We start from the raw sequence: 13,108 nt of genomic DNA, 5'->3' as shown, positions 1-13,108 counted from the left end.
TCTGTAGTCAGAGGAAACAAAAGCTTTTACCAAAACTACCAATTTACCGACGAGATCTGTCACTTACTGACGCCGAGACACCGGAGACTCTTTAAATCCACAGGAAACATTTCCTGCTACGTCTTTAGCACACGTGACGAATTTGTTTGTTATTATACTACGAATCAGTCGTTCGTATAAAAACCACCGTCCGAGCTGCTCCAGAAATTGTACGGAGAATCGTGAAGGTAATAAAATAATAGTCGTGATAGTCATGCAAAAATCTCCCCTAGCTTTCTTTCTAGTCAGCTAGGAAATGCTAATTTGTATTGAGAAATTCAGCGCTATCGATTCTCTCTCTCTCTCTCTTTCTCTCTCTCTCTCTCTCTCTACTGCACAAACACAAGAGTCTCGGCTGTCAATCATTCAGCCTTCTTGCAATCACTAGATTATTTTTTTAGCGTCTTGTCATATCGATCATCAGATCATCGATTTAGCTAACATTATCTTAAGCAGAAGTTCGATGTCAGTCTCTCTCTCTCTCTCTCTCTCTCTCTCTCTCTCTCTCTCTCTCAATGGAGTGCAAAACTGCTTAAATTTTTCCTACTGGAACGAAGGATGATGCATTAATGTACCAGAAAATGCACCAAAAGATACATCTGACCTGCTGGATTATACATTTATAATGGCTTGATGGATAGAATCCAGGATAGAAGGAATGAAGGTTGGTATAAAGTTTATACAGAAGGAAAAAAAAAAAACACTGATGAAGGTATACTGTACAGTAGCAACGTTATACTGTGTGTAGTTTAACTTGACTTTAATTCGGTTTAGGAAAGTTCTTCAAGTTTACAAGATTACTCAGAAATGAACACTACACATCTGGTGTAGACGTCTATGGCGTGATGTGACGTCTACACCAGAACGACAAAATCGGTTTCATGACAAAATGAATGTAAGACGTTCATGTGTCATATACACCGGTGTCGCCGATCGATGATGCAAGATAGGGAATAATGTAGCTACCATCACCTTTGCAACACCTTCACTGGGTGATGTGGTAGCTCAGTGGTTAAGGTGTTGGGCTTCTGATCGGAAGGTCATGGGTTCAAACCCCAGGTCCACCAAGCTGCCACTGCTGGGCCCCTTAACCCTCAGTTGTAAGTCACTCTGGATAAGGGTGTCTGCTAAATGCCGTAAATGTACCAAATGTACCTTCACTGTTGGTGTCTTGATCATGTCTCGCTCCATAGCATGGGTTAATATGAAGCTCATACGAACACTCAGGACTTTTGGTTTGGTTTTACTTAGAAATAATATCAAACCCAAAACCTGAAGGCGTCATCTTATCTTCTACCGCTTAAAATTCAGTGTTACCCAACAGAGGAAAACCACACCAGCCACACCAGTCCTGACTCATTTTACATCAGACTTACAATCATTCGTCCATTTTCACTGGAACACCATCGAAGCGCGTAAGATACACAGATGACAACAGTGTAAGAGGATAATGGTCTGACCTCTTGGAGCTCACTGAGAAGCTCCGGTATCTCAAATAACCGCTCTACATCTGTACTGAGCCACAAGGCATCTCAGAACATACAATAACAACGTCGAGCCTCGAGGCAGATAGGATAGAAGAGCAGTAGAGAACATCAGGTTTCACGCCTGTCAGCCAAGAATCTGAATCTGATCTGAGAATAAACTCTGTTTAAAATACAAAAAACAAACAAAACAATCGTAGCAAGTTCAAATATCTTGAATATAGTCAGATTTAGCTCCTTTTTTTATTTTATAGGATAACCCGAGTGTCAGGACACCAAGCCTATCTCTGGACTTGTTTTACTTGATCTGTGAGCAGATAGTTTTGCTAAATTTATGCATTTATTTCTAGAATCATCGGTGAATAGTATAATTTCACTGCTGTGCCACGAATCATGGATTATCTCATTTAAATATGTCAGTAAAATATGTCTAGAATGGATTACTAGTCACAGATTTGGTTGAACTCTAGATACATCTGATTAGATTCAGGATACAACTTGTCATGATGTCATTTATAGCAGTTAAATAAAGATTGTATAAAGGTTGGTGAAAAACATCAATTGGTCTTTACAACATCGACTCAACCCCCCCCATCGGAAAAACGAGCGAGTTGGCGAGGCGTCTCTAATAAAGTGGACGTGTATTGGTATTGAGGTGTCGATCTGCAGCTTTAACCTTTTCATACTGCGGCATTTGACATCAGATACAAAAGTCAAGCCGGCTGTTTGTGCGAAGTCGAATTTCTGCTTGATAAAACGCTCGCTTTGAAAGGACGAGACGGTGTATAGTAACCTGTTTATGTATTCCGACTGGCACGCGGGATAGCACGTGTTGCCCTGGATAATTGTGTAAATTGGCATGCATTGGTGGTGATTGACTGAGGTTTCGTCTGGCACGAGAGCCAAAGCCCCTGCTGACTCCAGCTGTCACCAGTGTCTATTAAGCATGATAAATCTCTCCCCTTTCTCTGAATCCAATCAAAAAGCCCTCATGAGAACTGTGGGCTGGTCAGCTTGGGCTAAATGATTTTTCAAGCAGCGTGAAGTCGATGCCAGAACCAGAGACGGCACGGGACACATCTGCACACACCGTTCTGTTAGCATACCACAGCTGGAAGCGTGCTGTGCGTAGCAAAGGGAACGCTCAGAAACCGCAAAACCATGTTAACACCTCGTTTTCTTAAAGGCCATAGAGACCGAAACGGAAGCGTAATACCAAGCACCGATTGGATCGTTGTGAAAGCTTAGCGAAACGCATGAGCGGACCAGAAGAAACGAAGCGAGAAACGGCGTCTGAGAAAAAAGCTTTCAGGAGCTTTACAGCATGTGTTTGGTGCACACACAGCCACATGCAAATGATAGCTTTTCCAAATCAACGAGTGTTCAACGGCATTGTAATCAAGAGGAAATTGCTCTATCACTCTGAGGCTCGGCTTGGCTTTTCACTCCGAAGAACGGTAATAAAGTGCCATGAATAAATGATGAAGAGGAGCGGGGCATGGCAATAACGCAAACTTTAGCACACTGCAGGATGAACACTTTTGTTTTGCACCAAACTTTTGAACAAATGGGAATTTGGCTGTTTTTTTTATTTATTCTGCCGCAAAAAACACTTGGGCGCCAGACAGAGGATTAGTCATACAATTATCCAGTCATTTCAAACCCCAATTCTGGCAAGATGTTATCACCGGGGTCCTTGAGCAAACCCCCCCCCCAACCCTCAACTGCTCGGTCGTATAAATAAGATGTGCGTAATCGCTGTGGTTAAAGGTGTCTGCCAAATTGCGTAAATGTAAATGAATATTTGTGGATTGTTATTTAGCCTTCACATCAACCATCTGAATGGGGAAGAAGGTGACTTTGCCCATGGCGATGTGGTTGTCTGTATCTGGTTTGTGTACTGATGATCTCCTGGGATTTTAATTCACAACAGTCTCTAGAGGTTACACAACATCCAGCGAGTGGAAAGTTTCATCAGAAGAATAGAGAGTCGTGTGTGTGTGGAAATGCTTGATGGAGAGGAGAATATCCAAACTATCCAAATTTTAGCTAACCGGAAGGCTGAGGTAACTCGAATAACCACAGTTGAATAATTCTGAGAAAAGCATCTCGGAATTCTTAACATGTAGAATGATGTGTACAACAGCAGAAAAGTTAGCCAACAACAGGCATGATTCTGAGGCATGTGCTTTCAATCTGTCAAACTGTCCCGTTTAGTGTATACCAAACTGGGTGGCTGGTCAGTCAGAAAAAATGTCTCTTCTTTGGTAAAAACAAAAGAAACTCGCAAATCAAACATCTGGGTCCAGATTTGTACAGAGTGTCTGGGCGATTTCTACGCCTCATCATCTTCCACTTTCATCCCAGTATGTGGCCTGCTGAGGCTGCTGGTCAAGGTCAATGTGTATCCGACTCCCACTTACTCCTTCACACTCCTTAACTTGCCACATGTCCCATCAAAGAGCTTTGTCTCTGTGCCCTGCTAGTCTGCTAGCGATGGTCTGACCTCCAAGCGCCAGTCATCCAGATGGTGTACGGGGAGCCATGGGAAGCCGTAGGTTTAAAAGCTAAAGGATGAGTTTTAATGTTGCGTAAGGCCTCATTAACACCGCACTATGCTGTGTTAACATCCCTCGAGGAGCAGCTAAATGCTCCACGGCGGCCCTAAATGTCCTGCGCACTCCATCAATACCGCGAAGCTGATAACAAGCTCTGCGTGAATAGTGTCGAACTGCTTTCCTAACCTAATGACGTGTGACCCAGCGCTCCATTTCCCTTTCCCCACACTGGATTTTTTTCTCTCTTAAAAGACTCGGTACGACCGACATTTCCCCTCTGATTTGAACACATTGTGCTTGATGATGCAACACTATACCTGAGCATTAGCAACAGAAGGATAATCCTTTGATCCACTTTAAACAGAAGAGCTTCAGGAGAGAGAGAGAGAGAGAGAGAGAGAGAGAGAGAGAGAGAGAGAGAGAGAGTGAGTGAGTGCAGAAATAGTGAGAGGCTAAAATCGATAATTTCTTGTACGCACAGACTGGAGTTTCTATTTTAACATGCCGCTTTATTGATTTGCTATCGCAGGAGATTTCTCTCCGAGCTGCAGCCCGCTCCAGGAGGACAGCAGTGCATTTACAAGAACAAAAAAGCCAGAAATGGAGAAAAAGGAGCTGGAAAACGATAGCTTCTCTAGCACCCCTCTGGACATCAGCTAACAGGGCTAATGGGATAAGCAGTCTGTAGGAGTATACAACACAAAAGGGCTTTGTGCTAAAATGACTGACACTTCCCCAGGCTAGCAACATGCTACACTGAGCTGCTATTGTGGAAGTGAAAGAAAAAAGATTCAGTTAAAAGGGCGAGCCGGTTGGCAAACGACTTCCAAACAGCGTCTTATCGGAACTGCCGATGCAAGTCATGAATCAACGGCAAAGCTGAAACTTTTTTTCTCTTGAAATTAAGAGCCTGGTATATTTCTATAGCTAATTATCAATCCATCTTATCAATACTTAAAGAAAAGGATGACGGGAGAGAGAAAGACTTGAATGCACTTGAAAGAAGTCATTTACTTCGAAATGAAGTATTTAAAGTTTTATCTCGTTTGTGCTGCGTGCTACGGATATTTTTGCCTACATTTTTTGACGCACTTTCTGAGTATTGAAGAATGTACAGTACCACATGGCACAAGACATGTTACAAGCTAAAACACTTCCAGTCGTTTTCATCCGTCCCCAGTCTTACTAAGCAAAGCAGGTTTAGCATTAGCATGGATGAACGGATGGATGTTGAAGTGTGAAGGTGTTAACCGATCAACGATCCTTTACAGGTCCTATGGTTATCGTAAAAAAAATAATAATAAATCAGCTTCAGTCCATAAAAATTTACAGCAAAACAGTATTTTTATTTCTCTTAACATTAAGGAAAAAAAACATGTCGAGAGTCTGGAGGTGATAGTGCCGCTCTGCTTTGCGTGACTTCCCGACAGCCTCTTAGCACCGCGTCACTAATCAGGATGTGCTTCAGAGCCGTTTGTTTCATCTGGAAGCCTGCCACTACAGATGTTTTCCTGCACACTTTCCCACCCCTGAGGTTGACACCGTACACAAACAGTGACAGAAAAGTCGAAGCTCCCTTTGTAACGCTGTACTTCAACACACGTACACGCGCGGACGCAAAATACGGCGACATATCAGAAATGTCGTAAGGGATAAATCACATGGTGTTCGAGGTAAATAATTAATGACACAGTGGTGGGATATAACACATTAACCGTTGGCATCCAGAAATTCTTATAAACAGTGTTTTTGTTCGTTCTGTACCTCAGCAATTTGCTTTTATAAAACATTTTATATCCATTTAGAGTTACATTTACCGCTGCATATGAAACCAGCTATCACTTATGTTACAACAGCTAGAACCTCCTTCACCAGCTTCGCTTTTTTCTTTCTCTTTTTAAAATTTTTCAAGCTATTAAAAAAACCCCGCAAATTTCTCTGTTGAATTTTTTTTACCCATGATGAAAAACTCTAGCGTTACCTCTTCATTGTTACACAGAAACTTCCAGTATACAGTATAACACGTAAACAATAGCATGCTACAATTAGCACATAAATAGGAACTGCCAGAGCTGCTGTTCTAAAAAGTTCTTCAAACCTTCTTATACCAATGATGATGCCTTTTTTCTATATAAATATTATATAGAACATATCATTTCAAACCACATATCTGTTTTTCTGAGGTAAAATTTAATAGGAAGTACAATATCACAAAGAAACACATACACAACTAAAAAGATTTATATATATATATATATATATATATATATATATATATATATATATATATATATATATAAAACTATATTCTGACAAAAAAGTGGCTAAGAATGAAAGAAATTGTGTAAACATGATATACTTAGTGTACATTTTAGATTTTAGACTCTTCTTTCAAAATCTGTGCTACCGCTTTGCAGCTAGAGCTAATATTCATAACACTAACTAGCTCATATTCCTGAGCTGATTTTTAATCAGTAAACCTTTGCTAATAATTTTCTTCAGAAAAAATATTAGATTGTTACTTTCTTACCTCAGGGTCTGTTTATGCTTCAATATTTCAGTCCTAGATCGACAGCCTTGACTAGCTACAATTATATGCTAATGCTAATGCAAATAGTGATTCTGGAAGGTTTTTTGTGCCTTGAAACAAACGTTTGTCAAACTTATTTAGCTTTCCTGTTTCCCTTTCTTCTCCAGAAAGATTATAAACCAAAGAATTTTTTTTAATATTTTCTTTTAGCAAGAATCAAATATTAATATTCAGCTGTTTATAAAGTTACCACAGAATGTTTTTTTATTACAGAATAAAAATGAGAAATGACTGCAAAAAGTACTTTTATGGTCAAAGTAGCGATAGGTTTATTATTTCGTAAAGCTTTGACAGAATGATGTGATTTTTTTTTTTAGTATTTTGGTTTGACGGATCTTTGCTAGAATAGTGATGATGATGGTGATGATGATGATGTTGATAAGAATAAAATAAAATCTTCTCTGGAGAATCTCCCGGGGAACTGACTCATCTTTATTCATAGTTGCTTCTACAGATTATGTGATGTCCACGTTCTTTTTTCGAGCTCTACCCAGTAATTTTAGCAATTTCAATCCAACCAACTCAGCACACTGCCTATTATCCTTTGTGTCACATTCTCTTGCTGCTCCCATTTTTCCTCAAAGACCTCGTAAGCTGTAAATGACAAGCAGCTGACGGTACAGATGAATCTATCCGCGAACTCAATAACTCGACGCTGTGCATTTCCTGACAATGGATTTCATTGTTTTCTGAAGTGTACATTTTCAGACAAACTGAATTAGGCTTTTTGCTTGTTTTTTTGTGCTTTTTAATGGCTGGATCGTGGATTGTTTCATGACTGAGCAGCCGCCTGCGATGCCTAGGCTTTTCCAGTTGGCCGAGTTTGGAAGAGCGCGTGATTGAAATAGGCACATGTGGGGGGACCATGGAGTGAGTGTGTGTGTGTGTGTGTGTGTGTGTGTGTGTGTGTGTGTGTGTGTGTGTGTGTGTGTGTGTGTGTGTGTGCGCTTGATGGAGAGGTAATGTGAGAGGGAGTTGTGTACTGTGTGATTGAGCTTTTTTGCTCTCTAAGGCTAATGATGTGCCAGTAATACAGAGTCAACTCTTACCTCATGAGAGAGAGAGAGAGAGAGAGAGAGAGAGAGAGAGAGAGAGAGAGAGAGAGAGAGAGAGAGAGAGAGAGAGAGAGAGAGAGAGAGAGAGAAAGAGAGATAGAGAGAGAGAGAGAGAGAGAGAGAGAGAGAGAGAGAGAGAGAGAGAGAGAGAGAGAGAGTGATATGTACAAAAAGGGTTCTGTTTGACTTAGAAGTGGATCAGAGCTTGACAAGAGTTAGGAAATTGTTTGTGAGGTCGAGGAACGTTTCAAAACCTAACAAGTGTTCAGAGGTCATTTTATTTATTTATTTGTTTGTTTGTTTGTTTATTTATTTATTTATTAAGTATGTTTTTCTTTAAAAAAAAAATCAGTAGCATTTTGTGTGTCAGAAAAAAAACACTTGTAGATTTTGCATTTATAGTAACCTACTGTAACCAGCTCCTGTTATCGCTTACGTCATAGCGTAAACTCCTCTGTCCTGAAAAGCTTTCTTTGAAAAGTGCTAACGCCAGAGATTCGTCCCATAAAAATGCAATAAACAAGTTACAGCATCAACAAACACACACTCATTGCTAAAGCATTGTTTTTAATCCTTTTAGCTCGTTATGCTGTTACATTTTTTTAATCAGCTTTCGGTGTATCCGAAAGCTTGCCATGTCACAGTACCATGAAACCACTATGAAGGACTGAGGTATAAACACTTTGCAGTGTTTTCCAGTTGCATCTCTATTGTTTATTTAATCCCGTCTTTCTTAAATTTCCTTTTACCCTCCGCATTTCACTAGCTTTCCATCAGAAAGCTTTTTCACTCTCTGCTCTTAACCTCAGGCCTAACCCGGTGATTCATATCCTGGTGATCTGTCGGATTTAAAACTAAATATAGCTTTCCTCTGATTGCACTACTTCACTTTACCTTTCAGCCCATTAGGAAGCAAATTTGTGTACATGTGTGTTTACGAGTGCCTGAGTGCCAGATTTCTCGATCAGCACTAGTCCATCTTTCTTCCAGCACACATGACCTTTTATCCAGGGGCTGTTTTATTTTAGTGCCACTCCTTCTCTGGTCTGGAGAAGATAGGAGACGTCTGATAAAGTATTTAATTGAGCGGAAACCGCGTCGATATGGCGATCGCTCGACCGTCACAGATTAAACATGCACCCGAAACTCTCGACTGCTTAGAGTGCTCCCGAAACTTAGCTACATTTCTAAAAGCCTCTTTAATCATTGGATTGTAATGTTTGTGTATTGTGTAATGTCTAATTCCTTTAACTGCTCATCGAGGATATTTACAACTAAGCGACGTATCAATAACTTCAGGATGGTCGCAAATTTGCGATCTCAGAATTTAACACAAAATAAGGCAAAATCCCTAAAGCGATATTCAGGGCTTGACATTTTTTTCTTGAACAGAGGTGACAGACTACTGTAGGATGATGTAATGCCACCTTCCGGAAAAAGCTCTTGCCATTAAGTCAAAAAAATGCGAGGAAAAATCATGGGATAGAAAATAAGGACCGATGAAGCAGCTAACAGTTTTGCTTTGTCCATTGTTTTAAGCACAATACAACCTCCATTAACCAAAACTATATTAAACAAACCACATTAACCAAAACTACATTAAACAAACTACATTAAGCAAACTACATTAACCAAAAGCAAGCGGTAGCAAACAAGAAAACAAATAAAAATATAAATAAGATGATATACAAATTACAGCAAGCATACAGTTTAAAAAGCTGTCAAAAAAGTAAAGACATAAATAAATAAAATGAATAAATAAACAAACAAACAAATAAATAAGCAAATAAGCAAATAAATAAATAAATAAATAAAGCTCCTGAACGGTTTTTTCAAGTTCAAAATGGATTTCCAGAATTTTATGATTGTCCGGAATACTCTGAGGAGCGTGATTTATTTATTTATTTGTTTGTTTGTTTGTTTATTTATTTATTTATTTATTTATTTATTTATTTATATTAAACTATGCAGATTTTTCATAGATTTAGGCTAAAATCCAGCTTCTTCCATTCATGTGTGTGGAACATGAGTACAGATCTCATAAAGAAAGTCATTTCATGTGTGTCTCCATGAATCCTGTGCTTGCAATTTCAGGTAGTTTTTGCAAAAATATTTAAAAGAATTCAAAATAAGCAGAAAAATAAAATCAAGCACAGCTTGATTTTTAGCCACAGCAATTCTGAAATGACCGACTTATAATTATGGTGGAATTCAGTCCCGGGACAGAGCTAAGTAATTGAAGGTTAAAGGATTTTCTCAAAAAGCCAACTGAGGCTGTCCTGGGAATTGACCTCGTAACCCTCTGGTCATTAAAACAGAACCTTATCCACAATCTTAAACATTATGAGGAAAACTTGGTGCTGTGATTTCTTCTGATATATAACATTGCACTTTGCGTGTACTACAGTACATCGGTTGTAATTATTCATTCAGAGTTACTTTTAATGTTGCGGGACGTGTCCCTAAGATCGTCATAATACGAATGAACCCCAGGCTGCTAACTTGTAGACATTTGTGTCAACAAACTCAAATACAAAGCGATGACTTTGCAGACTCCCTGAACCAGCTTTTAAAACTGAACACTGGAGACTCCTTTCTATGAACGCGGAAAAAACGTCACGGAAAACTTTACTACATCGCCAACTAAACTCGGTGTACAGCAAGCCGAAAGCGTGTTTAGATCCATCAGGTCATCTGTTAGCTGTTACTATTGTAACGATAACAAATAATATAAACATACTGCCATCAGAGCTACTGCTCCGAGCACTGACCAATCAGATTTGAGAATTGAGCTAACAACAACAAACAATTCTAAGTAGCAAGCTAAGAGTCAAGCTTCTGGGCTCTGACATTGTTTGGATATTTGGTATTTTATGGGAACTCCATGCCTGTACAGAACTAATCCAAATCCAAACAAATCATAATTTCTTTCCAACTCCGACTGCTGAGAAGGCGCCGTGAGCGATGGCAGCACACGCCAGGGACCTGAACCCTCCAGATTCCACCAGCGTATTGTGTCTGTCTCCGGCGGCGTCTCGACACGTTAAACTCCTTTTGTAGGGTAGGAATCACAGCCTCAGAGCACAGCTGTCAATCAAAGTCAATAGCTTTTCAACAGGGGAATAAGGAGTGATCTCGCATTCTAGGCCTTTTCCCCGTAAATCCGTCTTTGTTCTCAAGGATGCTGAGAAAATTCAAACGTGGAAAAGTAGCGAGGCGCGTGCTATTTGTAATTAACTTAGTGTTTTGTTCTGTGACTCATGTTCTCTAAGGGGAGCTCGGGATTCTTTGAGGTTTGTTATTTTTTTCTATTTTCAGTCATATTGAGTTGAAGGAGAGTGAAAGTTTTGCACAGGTCATGAACCAAAAATTGTTCAGGAACTAACAGCGGGCTCGCGCTTCCGCTTAGTAATTACTGGTTTGTTTTGGATTTAAACTGGTGTAAACATGAATGAACATTGACCTTATCAAGGAAAAGCGAATTCTGTTGAATTGACAGGAAAATTAATTAAAATAGTAAAAACAAAAAAAAAAAATCAAAAGAATAAAATTAAAAAGTAATAAAAGATTGGCGTGATGAAGCGGAGTCACGATTTCCACGCTTCATTTTAATTATTTTTTAAGTTTTATTAATCTAAATTCAGAGTGATTTTCATTTTCATTGGGAAACGATCCGGTGACGTTATTCTATCGGTTATTTAAAAATGTGGCTTTAAAAAAAAAAACACTGACAGCAGACAGATTTGAAATAAGCGAAATAAATCTCCTCAAAGAAAAGGTCAATTCTTCATTAAATAAATCCACATTAATGACCTGCTTATCGTCCGATTTAGACATTTTTTGATTGTCCGTAGACGTTACTATAGAAACGAGACCGTATCACAGTAAGGCGTAGTATTACGTTTCTTTTATCCATTTCCAAAGAACATTTAAGGAAAGATTATAGCTACCATGTTAGCAGTGTGTAGCATGCGTACTGTATGTGTGTGTTAGGGTGGGATGGGGGACGACATAACGTGTAGTCTGCGGTGTTCAAAACTATAGCTTATGTTTGACAGAACGCAGATGACGCGCCGTTAAGAACACCGAGAATATTTTACGTCTCGGATAACTATCTGACTCCGGCACTAAAGGACAGCATTTAGTCGACTTGAGATGAGCAACCCGTAACGTTTGACTTCACTCGGTTCAGTGAACCCTTCTGCTTTCCACCATCTGCTGCTCAGCTCATTTGGTTATGAAATAGAGAGCACCACTGCCACCAAGAGGCCGATCGTAAACGGCAACCAAATCAGAAGCCACACACACACACACACACACACACACACACACACACACACACACACACACACACACACATAAAGACACAAAGACACACGTACTCCACACAGTATTCCACATCGTTAGTAATGAAGTACCCGTGAAATAAACTTCAGTCCAAACCATAGATCCTCATGCAGAGTTCCACAGCATGCAGTCACAGAAAAGGAAGTTGGAAAGCAGGGAACAAGAAAACAAGAACGCCTGATAACCGCTTGAGAGTCAAGATCGGAGAAAAGGCTCTGCGATGTAATGCGATTTAGTGAATAATATCAGCCGATCCTACCTGAATAGATGGGCGCCAATCGAAATATATCAGATGCACGGCTAGTCATGGGCTCGTAAGGAGATTCCTCCAGTAAATCATTTCCTGTCGATCAAACAAACACAATGATTAAAATATGGAGCTCTGTACATAAAATTGTCATACCCTTATGTGGGGTTGGGTTTTAACGAGGCTGTTTTTGGCTGTTATTTACATTTCCGGCTGGTTGTGCAAATCGTTCAGCGGTGGAAGGGGCTGAGAGATCAAACAGCTTCACACTCAATAAACTCTAACTCATGATTTCATGTTGTTTGTGTGTGTGTGTGTGTGTGTGTGTGTGTGTGTGTGTGTGTGTGTGTGTGTGTGTGTGTGTGTGTGTGTGTGTGTGTGTGTGATACTGGGATATAACCCAGACCGTTAGCTCTGCAAAATGGCCACTCTAGAGTCTGGAATTAAGACCTTGTGGTCCAGGTTTTCCTGAGAATAATAATTTAAACACCGACCTATTGAAGTGATCTAGTGTAATCTACTGTATATAGATCTATGGTGATGTATTGTTACCTGTATTGATCTATAATTATACTGTGTGATCTGCAGTGATCTACCATAGTGTGAACGATAGGAATCTAGTGATATGTATTGACCTGTTGTTGTCTATGGTGTTCTCGTGTGGCCAGTAGTGATCTCTTGTGCTCCACAGTGACCTGCAGTGAAACTATTGTGATCTCAAGTTCTATATGTATCATGATCTAGTGTGATCTTTAGTGTCTGAGGATCACCATAAGGATTTACATGTG

At 39.7% G+C, this 13,108-nt stretch overlaps 1 protein-coding gene across 2 annotated transcripts in view; it reads right to left on the bottom strand.

Moving 5' to 3' along the window:
- gfra1a (gdnf family receptor alpha 1a) overlaps positions 1-13,108 on the bottom strand; it is an 80,075-nt gene that overhangs the window by 65,152 nt on the left and 1,815 nt on the right. For both annotated transcript variants that reach the window (XM_027165886.2, XM_027165887.2), the window contains exon 3: positions 12,333-12,416. In XM_027165886.2, the coding sequence (XP_027021687.1) occupies positions 12,333-12,416 (84 nt within the window). The remainder of the gene's footprint in view (positions 1-12,332; positions 12,417-13,108) is intronic.

The sequence above is a fragment of the Tachysurus fulvidraco genome, chromosome 4 (assembly GCF_022655615.1).
Source record: "Tachysurus fulvidraco isolate hzauxx_2018 chromosome 4, HZAU_PFXX_2.0, whole genome shotgun sequence".
Classification (NCBI taxonomy): domain Eukaryota; kingdom Metazoa; phylum Chordata; class Actinopteri; order Siluriformes; family Bagridae; genus Tachysurus; species Tachysurus fulvidraco.
Note: the sequence above shows the minus strand (reverse complement) of the source record. Positions and strands in the feature narration are given on the sequence as shown.